Source organism: Lagopus muta, chromosome 13, assembly GCF_023343835.1.
Source record: "Lagopus muta isolate bLagMut1 chromosome 13, bLagMut1 primary, whole genome shotgun sequence".
Lineage (NCBI taxonomy): Eukaryota > Metazoa > Chordata > Aves > Galliformes > Phasianidae > Lagopus > Lagopus muta.
In genome coordinates, this window is record NC_064445.1 from 13329150 (window position 1) to 13348845 (window position 19696).

The 19696-nt window shown below is 41.3% G+C and overlaps 2 protein-coding genes across 4 annotated transcripts in view; one reads left to right on the top strand and one right to left on the bottom strand.

The window, feature by feature from the left end:
- The window catches only part of PAK3 (p21 (RAC1) activated kinase 3), a 154445-nt gene that overhangs the window by 125957 nt on the left and 8792 nt on the right, over positions 1 to 19696 (bottom strand). The window lies entirely within an intron of this gene.
- CHRDL1 (chordin like 1) overlaps positions 1 to 19696 on the top strand; it is a 42322-nt gene that overhangs the window by 7199 nt on the left and 15427 nt on the right. For all 3 annotated transcript variants that reach the window (XM_048959827.1, XM_048959825.1, XM_048959828.1), the window contains one exon: positions 1177 to 1270. In XM_048959827.1, the coding sequence (XP_048815784.1) occupies positions 1177 to 1270 (94 nt within the window). The remainder of the gene's footprint in view (positions 1 to 1176; positions 1271 to 19696) is intronic.

Sequence of the window (19696 nt, forward strand, 5' to 3'; positions counted from 1 at the left end):
AGGTGTGCAGCAGCTGAAGTCCCATAGCAATCTATGGGGCTTGGACTCCCAAATGTCCCTGTGAATCTAAATGTAAGGTCAGTAAAGGTCTGCAGAATTTTTATCACAGCTGAACATGCACAGAAGTAAACGTTCCTCTAGGAGATTTTACAGAACCAGGAAATAAAAAGGCAGGGATGCCATGGCACAGGTCAGGAAAGCAGTGTGAGCCAACCAGCAGGCGGAGCCGGCCTTTCTTTGCAGGACAGGCTCTCGGATGATGGTCTGCTGGGCAGGGAGCCACGCAGACCAAGGGTAGCCCTCATCCTGCAAGTGGGCAGAAATGCCTACACATACTAAAGCTAAGGAAGTCTGCACCTCCACTGGGAACATTTCAGTGCTCCACAAGGCACATGAAAATGAAATGGGTTTATTCCCAACACCACGTCAACCTACATAGTTGTAGCATTGTCATAGTATAGTATCAGCGTTCATACTGAAAGATTCTTTTTGCTATAAACAAGAGCAACTCAGAGCTAAATTAGGAAGATGAATTATAGATGGGAAATGGGAATCTGAAATGGATAGTCTTTTCTGGTTACAGATACTGGAGAAGGAAAATTCCCTGTGTTTTAATTATAAATCAAACTTAGATGTGGTCAAATAAAATATTATGTTAATGACATGAATAATGAACAGTATTCCCAAGACTTGCTCATATTTCTTAGAAAAATGGCTACTTACCAACTGGTGCTCTTTGTCTACCGGGGAACCCATAAAATGAAAACAAAAGACTCTCCACAGTTTTCAGGAAAAATTACAGACACTATTGTCTCCTGTGGTCTTGAACTAACCCTCAGTAGGGGATATCTCAGAGACCTACCATTCATTATCTTGTCTTAGTTTTGGAAATGCAATTCCTAAGTGCAATCTGCTCAAAAGAAAACAGAAGTGAAGGTTGTTGCAATCCATTTTTAGGCAGTTCTTCTGATTTTAAGGTTTGTATGTGTTTCTGCTACAGTCTGACCCCCAGCATAAATTCATAGGCAGCTGAAGTAGTCTGGGCTTACAGTGGTGTAACATAAGCCAGAATGCTGTAAAATGGCATTTGTTTTTAAAATAGCCAAATGTGGAATAGATAACAGATTTCTAAGGTAGCCCATTTCATTTAAGTATTGTGTTATGTTCCACCTGCAGAATGGAAATGTACTGTGCAGCAGAATAAGATGTCCAAGCCTACACTGTCCTTCCCCTGTGCACGTACCACAGCTGTGCTGCCCGCGATGCCCAGGTAATTTATGTTAATGACATGCAGTCCTTTCTGAAATAGCTATTTAACATGCTCAGTAGCAGCAACATGACATGTCTGTGCTGGAAAACTTCTGTGAAGTACGCATCCTTCTATATCCGTTTAGATCACGAGAAGCTTATCCTACAGCAAGTTATCTTCTGTGCTGGGTTCTTTTTAGGAGAAAGGTTTGGGAATCAGGTAAGCCATCAAGCCTAGTCCCCTACAGCTGAGGTAGAAAGTAGCAGGATTTTCATTGATAAGGTCTAGGGACTATCTGTTCCCCTCTCCTTCTGTTATATGTAAACTCTCTCACAATAAAACCCCATCCCACACATTTCCTAAGTTTGTGCTTTTGGCGCTTTTCACAGAATCGCAGAATCACAGAATTGTAGGGGTGGAAGGGACCTCCGGAGATCATCGAGTCCAACCCCAATCTTTTCATAAGATCTGGTTATTTGCAATGGTTCTCTCTTAATAAACAATTACAGATTGCTGTGTCAACACACACTAATGCACATGCATTTGTGTAGTATCACTGTACAGCCAGCCTGGTACAATTTGTGTTCCACATCTCATGTCCAGGCATAGCTTCATTAGTAGGGACTGTTGTAAATCATAGAAGCAGTGCTGTGGAAGTTTATGACTACATAAATCCAATTGGGTACTGTATAGTAAATTCCTCCAGACTGTACACTTATTATAAGCTCATTATTAAGAGCCACTGTATGAAAGAAACTAGGCAGGATCTTTCATGAGGCTGTTACAGCATTCCCGACATGGCCTAATGGCTGGTAGATTTGGCTGGAGCTTTTCCCTAAACGTCTGTCATAGTGGCACCCCTCATTTCTTATAAGAAAGCATTCATGCAGCATCACAGAAAGGGGTTTTATTTGACTTTCTCCAGAGTGAGTTTCATTGTCTGAGGAAAACAGCTGTTCTCCGACCAAAACCTGGGTGCAGGGGCAGCTTGCAGTGGTGGAGGGAGAGGAGTGCAGAAGTCAGGTTGTGTTTGCAGTGATTGCAGTGTATTGGTCACACTTACTGGAGAGCAAATGGCACCCACGAGTAAACTTCTGATAGCATTCATTTGTCACAACAATCATACACATCTGTCTATCGGATATACGAGGGCTGCTCCAAAAGTAAGGCCTCCTGTTTTATTATGTTGGCCCGCCACATCAGAGGCAGATGGTGGTGGTACAGCAGCAGAGGCTGAACTTTCCTGCCAATATCCCATTACATTTTGCTGCCGTGTGACAGATGGCAGCAGAAGGGCAGCCTGACAGAATGGTTTCTGACGTGGAAGTGAGGATAAAGCAGAGGTTTGTCATTGAATTCCTTCATGCGGAAAACATGGCACCCACTGCCATTCACTGATGCTTGCTGAATGTTTCTGGACACCAAACAGTGGGTGTGAGCACAGTGAGGGGTGGGTGGTGCATTTCAGCAGCGGTGACAGTGAGAGCAGGGCGCTTCCACTGGTGCAGATTAGTATGAGAACAGCATGCAGGCTCTTGTTCATCACTGGTGAACATGCATAGCTAGTGGTGGTGACTATATTGAAAGGTAGTGTTTTGTAGCTAAGAATTTGCTCTATCAAACAGTGTTATTGCGCTCTTTGTATCTGTCGTATTTTCCATGGAAATAAATAGGAGACATTGCTTTCAGAGCCATGTATGTATCAATATCTGACCTAAGTATCTAGAATTGTATTTTAAACAGTGGTGAGGAAGCTCCTCTGATGCCATGACAGAAATCTAAAACGGGTGGATGAACTCTATCCTGGAAGTGCTGCTATCTTTCTGTGGACTGTAAACAGAATCCGAATGCAGCTTTGAACACAGAGATCTACACCATCACTGTATAAAGGTCAGGGAAATCACTCCTGTCCTTCCTGTCATTTATTCTCGCCTTTGTCACAGAGTGCCAAGAGTGCATATACTGTGAGGAAGTAACAGCTGTCAGCCCACAAGGCTGGTGTTAACACACACTGCAGCAGCCTTTGCCTTTAAATGCCAGTTATTCGTTCAAGAGATGCAGCAGCTTCCTAAACTAACATGATTAATTCCTGCTCATCAGCACAGAACTGCTTCCCTCAAAACATTTCCTCATGTTCTGTTTCCTTTACATTTAAATCCCAAGCAGTATGTCTTCCCAGACATATTCTGTATAGTTGTTCCTCTGTATAGTTGTGGAAAGCAACCTAATCACATTTACAGAGGAAACAGTTAGACATACATCATAATGAGATCACTGTACCTTAATAGCTTTCTGATCACAAGGCCAGTCTCACAACAGGCCTTTCAACAGTGACCTTCTGAGCCACTGATGTACACCAGCAGTGAGCCTGATACCTGCAGTCTGTTTCTCCTGCTGTACTGCTCTTATCATTGGCAGCTGAGTAGGGCAGCTAAGTCTCAGGAGCAGCTCGGAGGCCCCCCAGAGATTTGAATGAACTTAGCTGCAGCTAGACTTCATCATACTGACTTACTGGGACACTGGTTGCACTTGGACTTGCTATGGGCAGGCTGACTGTTACTCAGGCAAGCTGGCAGTCACCGTTTATTCAGGATGTAATATTATCATTTTAGGTTGAGATAATTATTGCATATTCTTTGAGTATTTTCGCTCCTCTTGTGTTCTGGGGAGAGTTTCATCCTGTTCAACTCTAGATAAAAAATTTCAGCATCTAGTTGATTTTAGTGATGATGGTCTAAAACATAGGAAAAAAAGGCTGTAAGATAATGCATTTCATTTGCCCAACTAGTGCAGTTAGGTAAAATAGTAAGATGCTAGGAACATGAACAATGCTTCTGTTTGCAGATCAAAAGCAGAAGTGGCTTGCCCAAAAGCTCCGTCTGTTTTTCCAACTAATCCAACCTCCAGTTGGCAAGGGAATCATCTAGATACCCTTTATAGCTGCTGGAAACAAAATGTCCCCTGAGGGTGATTCATCCTGTTATCCAGAAGAAGAATTTTTCCCTGGAGATGCCTGTCTGATTGTTGCCTCCACTGATTATGGAGGGAAGCACAGGCAACTAGGGTATGCTAGATGCTTACTTTTTGCACAGCTAAATATCAGAAATCCCACTCTTGCTATGCAATTAGTGTTTTGGGCAGCAACTGCTGGTTGAGGTTTTTGCATATCTCTGTACGGTATTTAGTACTGAAACATAAATGATTCTAGACTGACTGTTTTTGCTTCAGTTGCTCTTTGGCAGTGAACTGTTTGTCTTTTTTTCTGTTTGTGGAGCTGCAAACCTGATACCAATCAAGATTTTAAAACATTCTTCAATAATCTTGTAAGTAAGGGGCCCTGTAAACTCTCAAAGCTTTCCAATCAAATTCTTGCTCTTCACAGACTTGAGCTACAATTTGGAAATATATATGTTTAAATTAATAAATCCAGAAAATTATAAGGATGAGACTTTCCTGAATTCTGATCCACTATCTTCATGCTTAGATTCAAGCTATAGTCTATGTGCTACATGTGACGGGCTGCTGAACTGCCAGCTGGCAGTGGCTCATTACAAAATAGGAGTGCCAGTAAACTTTATTTTTTTTCTAATGGAATCTGTAATGTAGATAAATCTGCACCAATGTGTTAAGCAGAAGATGACCAGGAATCTCTGGTGATTTTAGGGATTGTTTGTATTCTGCTTTCTGCAGTGATTACGTGTTTCATATTTGGATGCTCTGTCTTCGTAAATGTTCATGCCTGATCTGTATAGATATTTCAAGCATTCCTGCACATCTTATGCCAGCTTTCCATTTCTGAGTGTCCAGCACACGATGCCTTTTGTGCAGCATCCCTTGCTATGTAAGAGTTTCACTTGTCTGGTTCCCCAGTTATTTTATAACAGAAGGTGCCTAAGCACTGTCCAGTAGCCTTTCATCTGAATTGCCCTCCTAAATACTCATTACGTTGTGTCACCTGTGTTTCCCCTCAGTTCCTCAAGCATTCAGAAATGAGTAGTGCTAGTCACAGTCACTCCTTGCTTTCTGCTGGCCTTGTAGAGTGCAACTGCACAAATAACTGCCTCCTTATTTAATCAAGCAGAGGTAATGCCAGGAGGCAGCAACTTTCATTGGAAACTGACCTTCTTAAGCACCTACGCGGAGGAGCTGCTGAAGGGATTCCTTTGAGAAAAGTTGGCACCGCTCTCCCCTTGGAATTCATGTCTCCTGCATCCATAGTGACACTGGACTTGCTAACACAAAGAGATGCAGTGTTTGTATCCTGTCTCCCTGGCACCAGCCACCATGAATCTTAAGGAGTGGTCAGACATATATTATGAAGCATCTTCTACTTTTACCAGAGGTTTACCCTACCAGCCTCTACCACAGATTCATTGCTAACTTTTTGGTATTTTTTCAATTTATGCTTACTAGCACTGCCAAAATCCAGACTCTGTGTCTTCTATCCTTCTGCAGCTCTGAAAAATATTTTCTTTTACTATCTGAACTGGATTTTTATTATCACACCTTGGGACTAGAACAACTAGCTTTGCATTCATTGAGACTCCTCTTACACATTAGTGAGGCCCAGAAGCATATCACCTGCTCAGGTACACTTTCTGACAACCCACAGTCAGAGTGCTGAGCTGAGCTCAAGAGTGATCCACGCAGGTGGTTTTAAAATCATACATCTGATCAAGCAACAGCTTGAATTCTTTCCTTCTACCTCAGGATTGCTCCTGGCACATCAGGAGAGAGGTGATTTAGACTCAGGGAGATAATTCACTGTCATTCTTAGGGCTGGATCAGCTCTGGAGCTAGAGAGGATTTCACACCTGCTGCCCTCTGCCATGAAAATAAACTTCACATGCAGCTTCTGAAAGCGTTCAGTTGCAGCTGTCTTCTGTCACTACTGTGGACAGTGCTTTTACAAATGGAACGTTTATTGGAAGTTGTATCACCTCTGTATGGAACAATTGTGACTCAGAGATTTACAGTCTAGGTTTAGATTTGAAAAACACTCTGGAAGATGTAAATACAACATGGAGAATGCTGACATCAGAAGTAAAAATACATGCTGCAGGATTTAGAAAGGGTTTCTATATTCCACTTGCTGGTTTGATTTCTCAGCAGATAAGGCAGGACACTGAGGTATGAATCAGCCCATCTGGCTCGAGTATTTTTTGAGCTTGCTGTCCCGACTAAACACACAGGCTTCCAGGAATGCTCATGATTAGTAACACATTTGTGTTTGAGCTCCTTTGGTACTATGATTTTTCTGTATCAAATTCAAACCACTTTTCTGATGTACTTCTTGTTGTTCTGTAGATACTGAAATAACAAAATGCCAGGTGGCACCTACAAAGAGCTGACTAACTCCAAAGGCAAACCAAATTGGGGATCTTACTGTAGTGGTATTAGAACATCACCAGCAGTGGATGAGGCTTTGTCTGCATGGTAACAGCAGCATGACTTTATAAAGCCATTATCTCTGAACTTGCTATTCGAGCCCCTGGAGGCAGCCCAGGTGGGACAGCGCAGAACTCACAGCAGTGCAAAATTCACTCAAGAAGCAGAAAAATAAGGCTGCAATGAGCTCAGTGCTGCCTTCACTCAGTTCCTCCCAGTAGCTTCCAGTTACCCTCCAGGTAACTGATACATTGCGTTCTGTAGCACCGATATTCTTAAAGACTCAGTCCTGCAACACCCTGCGTACATACTGCACCTTTTGACCTGATATAGATTATATATGTAACCAAACAACCACGTGTATAAAACAGTGCATCTTGCACTGTGTTACAACCAAATCTTCAATGTGGGCAGCTGGAGCACTCTGGAATGTTATGCCCAGCTCCTGTTTTCTACACGACTCTTGTTGCTGCCATCTAGCCTTCTCATGCAACTAAGTGAGAAACTCAGCCCAGATCTCACTGATGCCACAAAAAGTTTTATTTGCCTTGAATATATGGGTCTCAGTAGGAAATAAAAGAGTCCATGTAAAAATAGTAATTTAAAATATGTCCAGGTGGTCTCTCACTATCAGATAGCTTTACATGCTGCTAGTAAACAGTTGTTACCTCCCATATGAAATGTATGTCTATTGATGATGCTGTATCACCTGAAATTAGTCGGAAACTCAAACAGACTATTACAGCAATACTCAGGATCAAAAATATTTGCGTAACTTGCCAAACTGCGTATCATCCTTCGACAAATTTTGCCTGAACCAGTATGCATGGTTCAAATACCTGCGGGCTTTTTGAGAATTTGGAGACGATCTAGACTTCATGTGTGACTTGTGAAACTCTCTGCTGCCCAAACCAATCTCTGCCCTACCACAGAAGATCTTCAAGGTTCTCTTCTCTGACAGGTTTCAATCACAGAAACCCTTTTCTGTTATGTTAACCTGTCCCTCTAAGTCTTTGGGCAGAATTTATTCAGGAACTGTTCTTCCAGAACGTCTGCTTTCCGTATGATTCTGTAAAGGGATTTGAGACCATTGGTCATGCAGTGATGTAAGGAGTCTCTGAGCCCGTGACCTCCTTTCCTCTATGCAGTAGTAAAAGCATTAAGGGAGAAGGCCACAGGGAGATTCTCAAGAGAAGAGTGATATGCAGATAACATTTCATTCTTTAATGATTCTTAATGAAATTTCAATCTGATAGCAGCAAATACTGTAGTTGTTGAAAGTGGATAGCTGCTGTCTTTTGAGACAATAACAAGTAAAAACACCTTGCAGACCACCCAGAGAGTCAACTGTGAGATGAAAAAAAATCCAACAGAGCATCAATAGTTGTCATTTTGTAAAAGAAATTGTAGAGAAATCTTATCAAGTCCATCACTTGTGATGCCTATAAGAGATTTTGATGCTGAATCCTAAGTCCATTTCACACAGGAGGTGGGAGCACAGTGCTTGATGCATGATGGACTCTCAGTGCAGCAGGGATTCAGGAATTGTGGAGAATTTCTGTAGAAGTAATTGCTTGAGAATTACTAAATCTTGGGAGGAATGTTCAGATGAAAAAAATCAAAGACAGCATAAGCATCAGTAAATCAGGCACTGGAAGTACAACATTATAAAAATTGGGTTCCCCTTCACAGAGCCTTCACTTAGCTCAGCTATATTCATCAATCATTAGCATTGGTGAGGTTCAGACATCTAACCTAAGTGTCATCTACAAAGTCCAGTCTATCAGTGATGGAGTAGTGTACCACATGTACAGCTGAAAGTCCTTGCAGCGTCCCCATACAAAACACAGTGCTAAAAATGTGAGGAAAAAGAAAACTTAGTGTACGGAGAAGAGTTCTATGCAGAACTACTGTGAGAATAAAAGAGTAGGGAAACTCAAGGTAATTATCATTGTTAATCAAACAACTGCACTGCTTGGAAGTCCTTCTGGTTTTATTCTTTACCCATTCTACATTGTCCACAGTTATGGAAGCAGCCAAATTCTCTGACAGGTACTATGAGAAGTTAGACTCATGAAAATTTTGACCATTTAAAAGCATTATCCATGCCTGTCCCAATTATTTATCCACAGAATAACATCTAATTTTTCTGCAACAGATGTGTATATAGGACATATAAGTTCATAACCACCTTATCAGTGGGTCCTACTTCGACTGTTTTCCTCACATTAACTGGCACTTGAATAACAGCTGGCAAACATATTTCTTTGGAGCTACAGGCACATCTCAAATTTTAGAACGACTGGCCACATTCTCAGTGTCCTGCCCACTTCTCACACCTTGTCACATGTCTGACACAAGCTTCACTTCATGGAAGAAACACTGCACATTCAGCTCCCTTTCAGTGTTCATCTCCACCTTCCCACCTTACTTTTACTTCAGCATCCGAAGGATGCTGGGATCATTCAGCAGTGATCCCTTAAGACCTTCGATCTGTGCTTTCACACTGCCTGCAGGCCCTGAAGCTCCACCACTGCCTTCACTGCCCATCTCTGCATTCTTCAGACGATGAAGAAGAGCCTAGAAATAACCTGTGACCCAAGCTCTCATTAGTCATAGCACAGAAGGCCCCAGAATATTTATGCTAACGTGTACAGCAGCTGATATAAGTAACTGGAGAAGTAATATTATCAATCAATAATCAAATTTCTCCAGTCTGCATTTGGTTCCTCCAGGCTTAGATATGGCTACTCTGCATAGACCAACAATTTGGATAGTCACATGTGGAATCGGAATGACACACAGAATCCTGAACAGTGCCAGAGAACAGTGAGATGTTCTGGTTTTTGCAGGGTCCCAACAGTGGGCTACTGCCAGATAGTTCAAATAAATAGCTTATTTGGAAATAAATGTTACTTGAAAATGCAACAGTATAGGCATTCTTGGGAGGCATTTAGTTTTTTCATATTGACCTGGGCTCAAATAATTTTGTTTGATTGGTAATTTGTCTTTGTTACTGGCTTCATAAAGGAATGTTTGCTATCACAGCCAGACTGAGGTTATGACTTGTTCCCATTCCATTTCTTTGAACATTAAAAGTTAAAAAAATCTGCCTGTAAATCAGCATCCAAAATGCACTAAAAAAACCCCATCTGCACACAAGGATGACCAGACTAGAACTTCCATTCTTTGGACTGATATGATAGGGTAGGGTAGAAACAGAATTTTTCCAAGACAAGTTCCAAGAGCTTCAAAGATGCTTCAGAGAGAGTTCTAAGTCCAGGAAAGCTTAATTCAGTTTGTTTCCCTGGCTGGGAAAATGACAGATAGAGTCATATAATAGTTCAGCTTTAGACCAGGAATTAAAATGGAGCAACCTAGAAAGTGTTTTATGACTCCTTCAGAGTTTTGCTGAGCAGTTTCTTTATGCCACTATAAAAGAAAACACAGGAAATTAAGCTGCAGAAAATATATTAAAATAATGTGAAGAGCTTGACTTTAGCCCTAGAAAGTTCAAAAACATCCAACAGCCTTTGGAGGGTTTACAGTGAAACGACATCTTTGCTTTGAATCTGTATGAAAGTTTATGCTGTCTAGATAAGGTGCTACTAGTTCCTTCAAGCAATGAGTTTCATATACTCTCTACTGGCTGGCCATACTGAAGACTGGCTGTTGCCATTACCTCTGAATTACCTTGGAGTTTTTAGAGCTTAACACAGTCCTTGAAGTTATTTTAATGTAAAGCATTTTGTGGCTTAATATCTTTGACACCTGCATCTCTGAGAAGCACATATGGATTTTGTTTAGAACTTGTGTTTGCAGTTTTGGGATAGTGCACAACTTTCCAATCCAAAGTTATTGTCAGCCTCAGCCACTGCTTTAAAAACAATATCACTGCACTGTTGTTTTTTAAAGGGACCTTCACACATCATCTACGTTTCTTTAAATCACAGATTTATAAGAATTCTGATGGTGATGCATTCTGAGGGAAAAGGCTGATCCACAGTCTGCTGTAGTCAATCAACAGGTTTCCATTAGATCTGATAGTTTTTTGATGAAGCCTTCTATGAGAACAGATGCGGTTATTGACTGCGATACAATCCTCTCTCTAGAAATGCTAAGGAGCAAGCTAGAAATATGAGACAGAAGATCAAAGAGGAAACTGCCTTTATGCTGTACCACACAGAGTAGGTGTTTGGGCCAAGTTCCAAATCTACTTAGTTCAATGGACTTCAGATCAGACCTTGAGGTGACACATTCATGTGGAGTGGAAACAAAGGTAGTGGAGGGAAGAAATTAAGTAAAGGAATTTTTTATAGAAAGGAAATCCATTTGCTGTCTTACACTGTGCTATAATCCCCCAAGAACCTGTAGCCACCTAATAGCTAGGTGAACCACAGGAGGTAACCCTGCACTGAAACAGTGGGCAGCTTTTCTCTCTCTGAAGTTGCTGTATTCTCATGAGATGACGGATAGGGATTTAGTTCTGGTGATAGAATAGCTTTACAGTGTTTGTGTTCTTTACCCTTCTTGACATGATAGTGGTAAGAACACTTGCTCTTTCAGCAGCTGTTGGTTTTGACCTTATACAGCCAGTTTGCAATGGCAGTCTGCCAGTTTAGTTGTGCAGCCCTGAAGTTTCACTAACAGCAGATCAGGAAGAAGTAATGCTGATAGGTATCATGATTTTCTTAGGCAAGTGTATGCAGATAGCAAGGGAAGTTTGGCAAGTGTCTGGAAGAAAGAAAAAGCATGCATTATCCCAGGTCACCGTGACACTTGTCTTTCACAATGCTCTATGCTGCTTATCAAACACAGATCCCCTGTCTTCTCCGCTTTCTTTATCCCCTCTGAATTTGGCTCTCTCTTACCAAGCAGCCCTAAACAATACACACATGCTAAGGTGGCCAGGACATTACTATGGAATGTCTCCTGCACTAAAGGCCTTTCTGGGGAAATTGAACCATGCTGGTAGAATAAGAAAATCCACATTCCCAGCTCTGTGCTTTCTTGCAAAGTCTCCTCTGGTACAAATGGATCAGAAGATGAGCATTAACTGAATCTCTGTGTACAAAGCAAACCTACTGCTGTCATTTAACTTCAGTTTTACAGGCACTGCAGGAAAATAGGCAAGTGCTCTGTGTTATACGAAAGCACTGCTATTTGTGAATGAAATGCACTGCATAAATACAGACGTATATTATTTGTGTTACCCTTTTCTCATATAAACATGAGGATCTTTTTGAAAAGAATATATTAAAAAATAGTTTGGATTGAACAGGGCATTAAGGTTAGTCCAGTCAACATAGTTGTTCCAGATTTATTTAATGTAAGCATGTCAAAATCTGTTTGACTGTCCCTCTCCTAGCAAGTTGCATAATCCCTTTCTGCAGGATGCTTCCCTCACTTACTTAAGTCTTAGGCTCTGTTCTGAGTTTGTAAGGATCAGATTATCAACACATATTCATTCCTCTATTCCAAACATGTGCCTCACAGAGAATAGCTGTTTCATATGTATAATAACCATATTCCGTTGGCTTATCGCGTAGCAGAGGGACGAGCCTAGTACAGAGGATTTCTGCCTGCAGGCAGGTTTCTTCATCCTCGGTTTGGAACATCACTAGCATTTAGCTTCTTTCCAGGACTGGGAAGTGCTTTGGCTGAACCCACTGGAACACAGATACCAAGGCAGCAGGGGTCAAAGTACTCATTACCGCTTTTTCAGAGCTCTGATTCTGCAGGAGGAAACACAGAATCGTAAAATCGTTAAGGTTGGAAAAGACCTCTAAGGTCATCTAATCCAACTGTCCATGTACCACCTATATTGCCCACTATGCCCTGTCCCTGATAATCACATCTACACAGTTTTGAACACATGGACACTGCTAATTGGAACAGCTGCATGATTGCTTGCATACTATTCCATGTTTTTCAATATTGCTGTCCCTAAATTGAAATTTGTTTTTTTGTTGAATTGTTTGTTAGAGTCCCAGCCTCCAGAGTTACTCACTGAAGAGCACTTCATTTGAGCAGTCAGTCCATAGCGTCACTGGAACCCATTTGAAAGAAATGAACTGATCTGTGCTATGGTGAGAAAGATGCTATACACCATGTGCAAGGTGCAACCTTAGGGCATATTATTACCCCTAAAACTTTAACACTTCACCAGAAACTCAAAAAAAAAAAAAAAAAAATTAAAAATTAAAAAGCCAAGGACTGCTTTTGCTGCTGCCAGTCCCAGCTGCACCTTCAGATAAGAGCTGGATGTTGGGGTGGGAGGCACGCTTCCTAGCCAGGACAGAGCTGTAGTCTCAAGTGACAGTGCTCAGGCTGGCTAATTTCAGGAAGTCTTGCTCCACACACAAACACAAAGTGAAATCCACTCTGAGACAGATGCGCAACCCCTGTGAATGATGGCCCATTTTAAAAACAAATATTCCATTGGCAGAGGAAAACACTGCATTTTTCACTCCTGGAGGCCTCTGGCAATTGTAGGCTGCATTCTGGGAGAAGTGGAAGAGAGCTAGAGAGGTAACAAAGAATGCTTCCAACATCTTATCTGCAGCTCTGTCCTCCCTGTATTTATGCCTCCAGCTCTTACCATGAATTACAGTTGGTGCAAACTGGCTTTTTATTCTACATTGCTGCACTGATTTTTTTCAACTCACTTTGTAATCTGCAAGATTTTATGCAGAAATACACTCTTAAGCTCATGAATAAATGATCCCATTACTGTTTTTCTGAGCTACTTCATTTCACATCTTGGGTCCTCCTGGGATTTGGTCTTCATAGTGCAACCTGACCTGGCCGTTGTATCAGCTTTTGCATTGTGGTAAAGTACCACCAGTATGAAGACTTAACGAGCAAGAATTAGCCCTGAATCTTTCTACTGATACTTGTGTAAGTTACCCTAGGGAATGGTTTTTCTTACAGGGAACAGACCTTGACTCCATGACAGTGGAAAAGTAACAAACTTTTCTGAGGGAGACCTAGAGGTATGTGCAACTCCTACACAAGCAAACAGTGTTCTGAAAACAAATCTGAGGTCAACTTAAGTGCTGCCCACTGTGTTGGACAGTGTGTGGACCTAAGCTGAGTCAGGTTTCAGGTATTTTTCAATAAGCAAAATAGTGAGAAATACTCTTATACTCTAGTTGTGCTCCGCTTTGGCACCAGAAGTGCTCACAATAGGCACACTTCCAAGAATTGTTTCATTCTGATTAAGGACCTTCATAATTGCTCTTTCTGTGTTGCTTCTGAATAGTTATCCTGCAATTCTGATGCCAATTTTAAATGTCAGGGCAAGTAATATGCCTTTGCGTGATGTTATGTTGCAATTTGGGGTGACTTGATGATTTCTGTGTGGAAGCACAGTGTATGGTGGCTGGTTAGCTGGTGTCCAAAGTCAGCTTCCTGCACTGGGATACAGCCTAGAGAGCTTTGAAGTAGCTGATGCAACTAAGCTAATTCCTCCAGTTTTGTTCAGTAAGTGTTAAAGTTCACTGGGAATGCAAATGATTATGCAGGAGAGATGGCAATGGGAATACAAGTGATTATGCAGGAGAGATGGCATTGCAAACAGTGGTCCCTGAATTATAGCAGGATTCTATTTCTTGTCTAGTGAGTAGGACTCCAAAACAAATTGCATTTTCTTGGTCTGTGCATGCTTATGCTCCATGTTGATTCAGAAAACATGTTTCATAAAATCCTGTCAGGATTGAAATTCATTATCTATCATCTATCCACTTACAACAGACCAAGGGACTATCTGCAGAACAGTTCCCAGTATGGTAAGTTTCTTAAGGCATTAAACCTCGTGATTAATTTCAGATTGTTTAGCACTTGCTTGTTTTTACAAGGGTGGTTAATAAAACAGACAAACTGCAAAAACCAAGCCAGGCTGAGTGCCTAGCATTTCTGCTTGATATTAAAAGCCCATTTTTTTCAGTAAATGACACTAGGTGACTCTGAATGTTGCAGTTTAAAAATAGTTTCTAAGTCAGCAAGCCAAGAGTCTGTAGGATTTTTAAAAAATGATCTTTGCCAGATGTTCTGATACTAAAATAAGCAATAGTGAGAGTGTTAAGCAAAGTACTAACAAGAACAGCCAGAATATTGTACAAGAAAGTATCCCATGGAGATGCAGTAAGACCCCACAGACCTTACTGAGCGCTGTGCAGGGTGCTGTCAGACCCTGCTAAGCGGTATGCAGAAGGCAGAGTTTTGCTTGCACACCTTTCTTGTCTAATTTGTACCATCTCCTCTTAGGAAGTACACTTGGTTATCATTTCAGTTTAATATTGGTTGCAGATCAGACTTCATATCATAAATAGCTCACTGATTGTCAAGCCATGACTACAGTGACTTTGAGTTGGCTTTGCCAGTTTGTTAGCTAGTTTGTTTGTTAGAAAGTGTATCTGTATGTACAGAAGGATCCAAGTTGCAGGCCTCAATGACTGTTGTAAGGACTGGATCCTGGAGCCCTTCCTCACCTCAAGCAAGTCATCTGCTGGTAACATTTCCCATAAGGTTAGTTTGCCCATGCTTTTCATTGCCTACACAGAAATATTTTCAGTGATGTTGCCACTGATCCAAAGAGCAGGAACTGCCAGTGGAATTTGTCTAAGCTATTCAAGGGATTAGCTGCAGATAACTGATGCTCTTCTGCTTCATATCCAAGTAAGGATAAAGCGTCTCAGGAACAAGCTTTTGTAACAATCCAGGAAGAAATACAGTTGTAAGCAGATAGGGTAAATGATGCCATTTCCAAAGTTGCATGTGATCCATTGACACTGTTCTGTTGTTCCCAGGAGACTGGAAGCTCCAGAAGCCAGGAAGCCCCTGGAATTCTTGGCCAGGGTCTGTGCATATTGTGCATACAAACTCACCCCCACCCCCAATTATCTGATGCAGGTTTCCATGAAAAATCTGTGACTGAGCCAGAAAACTTCCACTGAGCCAGAAGATTTCTGTGGTTTATCAAATTCATATCTAATTCTGTTACATCAGACTGTTAGAAAAGCATGGGCACTGCACTTCACGTTAAGTTAGTGTCCCTTTATGGCAAACTTCTTCCCATATGGTTTCTTCATGCTTCTTGTCAAAAGGACAACATTTCATACAGTAAGCAAGCTATAGCTATGTGCAGATTTAGTTCAGAGTGAGCATTTATATCAGGCTTCACTATAAATCTGAACAGGTAGAAAATCTTGTTCTTTTCTAGATGAACAGTTCCTCCCAATACAAGCTTCCATCTCCCCAGTCGGAATCTTAGAGAGCAGAGTTACAGCAAGCACCTGGGCTGAATCCTGAAGACAAGCTTTCTGTTGGCTTGACTGAGGCCAGGATTTACCCTGTGTGTATGGCACACGAGTGAAAAACAGCCCAGGTAGACAGCAGAAGGTGGAGAGAATCCCAGGTTTGGAATAAAGGAATGCTTGGTATAAGAACTCAAGCATAGTCACCACAGTATCAAATTACTTTTTAAAATAGAAAAATTTTGAAACAAATTAATTTTTGACATGGTTGTATTCTGTTGCCTGCTTGTAAACCCTGAAACCTTCAGCCAGACTCAACCTTTACAGATACCTGCAGGGTCAGTTCAAATCCATAGCAAGTCATGTGCTCAGCCGTGGCTGCACATTTTAGCTCCTTGTTTTTACCTAATGCTAGACCTGTGATAAGTCAGGCTATCCATTTTAATAACTCACAGTCTTATCTTGAACCCTGTAAAATCATAGGAAATGCAAGCATGGCCTGTCAACCTCTATTTTGAAGTCTGCGCCCTTGGAGAATAAATGGCAGCCACAGAAACAAAGCCACTTCCTTTTGCATTGATGCTATAACATCTTCAGCCTATGTTTTATATTGCTTCCTCTGACATGCTATGAATGCCAAAAATGACACCACTGAACGTAGTTAATTAAAAGGATTCACACAGATGGTTTGCCCAGTACTTTATGGAGGCAGCTAATTAAACCAAGGTTAGTCAGCACCATTAAAATGCCAGATAAAGCTACAGGAACGGCTGTGATTAAGAAGCAAGGTTTACAAACAGGACTCTGAGCAATGGCACATGTTTGCAGTTAGCTAACCCAGCTCTTACCTACCTTAACTGAGGCACAGAGTAATGCATGCTGATATCAGCATTAATGGCATGATTTTTCAAAGTTCCAACCTGGCACTTATTACAAGAATATACAATGTCTACAATTTCACATTCTACAGGAGAATATGATATGAGGGAGTCTGAACTCCTCTAATTAACCACGATTCAAAGAGCACTGGAAAAGAAACCAAGGCAAGCCCCAGTTGTTGAAAGTCACTCTCAGACCGATTTTCTCTCTCAAGAAGCTACATACAGGCATATGATACAAAGCTTCCTTGCAGCTTCAGATGCTGTGTTTGGAGGAGATCAACTGCACTTGTCAGTATGGTATCTCCAGTATATAACACAATGTATTTTTCTGCAGTAAGAATCACGAGGTCTTGATCTAAAACTTCTAAACCGTGTTCTGTGCAACCAAGTAGCCCCCCTCACTGTGCTCAAAGATAATCACATGCACAGGTACGTGCAGCATCAGGACCAAAACCACAGTCTTACTGCCTGCCACTGAAACTGATTTTTCTTACAATTATTACATCAAATAAGACTTCCAAATAGCAATAGAATTGCCTCCCATGTTCCAAAGATAGTCTGGCATACGTGTGTTTTGGGCTGTATGTAATGATTTAACTGTTACAGGCCTAACCTCTGTGATCAACTTTAAAAGAAATCCAGATGAACGAAACTACGCACTCCAACCACCTACTGTTGTTGGCCAAGCACTTGTATGGGTAGCTCTGTTGAACAGGAAAACTTGTCTTTACTAGCATCTGTATCACGATTAAGATACAGCCTCTTGATTCTTGTTACTGAAAGATCTTCCTGGCTACAATAACTCCATTCCCAGCTGAAGTGCATAACTGCATTGTGACTCTCCTGGTCCTCTGCTGATCTCAGGTGGCCACCCCACATCATTTCTGATAGATTTCTAATAGTCTCACCTGGTTTTCCACCCCTTCTGTGCCGAACCTGATGAGTCTCAGAGAGAGAATTATTGTTACCAAGGAATATATCTATCTTCTGTGTAGACTGTAATATTAAGCAAACAATACAGCAGTAATCCTGAGCTGCTGGCCTGAGCTGGTCCAGAGCAAGCCATCCTATCGCCATCTGTCCTTTTCCTCCTGCAGCAGTCTAAAGCATCATCTTCTTAATCAGTTGAGGAGATTTCTTGTGATCATCTAACCTTACAGTGTTGAAAACTAAGGCAGAAGTCAGAGTAAGCATGAGCTGTATAAGAAAAGTTTTGCGATTATTTTTCCCTCTGCTGTTCACCTTCTAATTAGAAAAGCAGCAATGATTCCTCAGCCTTGTGTTTCTTGACTCAGCTGTCATGTACCAGGGCTGTAACCCTGTAATCCAGCTGGAACCCTACAACAGTTCAAGTGTTATTGGAAATAAATTATTGATGATATTGGGACAAATAGAAGTATATAAAGAAAACTACTATCCTCCTTGTCTTATTCAAAAGCTGCTATTTGAAGGCATTTGGAGATTTCGTAGTAATCTGAGCAATGTGGCATGTACCAAGGTAAATCTGCAGTAAAATTTACACTCTTCATTCCAGTATTCTGATGTGTCATAACGAGTCTTTGTAAACAGCTGCAGACCACAAGCCATGTCTTTGGACAGGCATCCTACATGGGCACAGCACTGCCCTGCACAGGCTGCATGAACAGGCCCTCACATCCAGGCAAGAACCATCTGTGTTCTTTCATTCCTCCCATAATTTTCTTCCCAGTTCAACTGCTCTTCCAGTTGCCTGAGGTACAGGGGACATCTAGGGTTTGGCAATTCCTTTTTCTGCTTTCTTGTGCTTTCCAAGAAATTATGGTGGCATAACTTGTGAGAAGTGGGACTGTCCTAAAAAGCACCTCTTTATTGTGGTTTCCACTATTTGTGCCTAATGAGACAGTTGCTGAATTTGTTCCTTAAATCTTTTGCTGATGACTTTCAAATTTGTCTTAATTAGAACACACACCTTGCTATTCCAGAATGTGCATTACCACTGAGCTGACATACATTGCATTTTCATGCCAAGCATGAGTGTCAATGCTTTGTGTAGCATGTTGGAAAGGTACCACTACACATCTCTGATTGCACCAAAATAATGCTGCATTTGTCTTTTCAGTGCTCACTCTGAGAGAAATCAAATATCAGGCCTGGGGCCCTAAATGGCCCCTCATGGATAACTTCTGCCTTTCTCCCACAGGTTCTTTGCTGACCCACTAGATTTTCAAATACTGCAGTATGTGTATGTTCCACAGGCAGATTTGACATTTACAATTTACCAGATAACTAATATCTGATGAAACCGATGTAACAAAATACATGCTTTTATCCAAAACTCTGAATGTCACTATAATGCCAGTCAGCGTATAATGCCAGTATGTATCACCAGAAAACTCAGCTGAGAAATTTGCACTCTGTGGCAGCATAGTTTCTCAAAAAGTAATCTCCCCACATTCATCTAATAGATAATAAAAGGGACTACAGCAGGACCTGAATTTTCAGGTCAGGTTTCTTTTACATAAAAGCCCAAACCCACTGAATGAAATTTCAGCTGCATTCCTAGAAATCTGCAGTGATTCTGGCTCCAGACAACAAATACTCCACTGTTACTTCCATAGAGCTCTTGTTCAAAATGCCTCTTCCCTTGCTGAGATGCTAAATTCATGCAAATGCAAATGTATTAGTGTTGGATTTACTGCCCAATATGTATGGAGTGACTTACATTTCATAGGTGAAGTATAATCCCTTTGCAGAGTTTGTCAGCTGTGTGATGGTTAAACAGTCTAGGGAATGTTTTAACTTAAGATATGGATTATTTTAAGAGTAAGAAGAAAATCTGACTCGTGGTGCAGAACTCCATGTGATCTTGAGTTGAAACAAGAGGTTTTAGGATTGAACAGAAAATGGTATCTTGTGCACTTCATTGTGTGTACTCAGTTCTG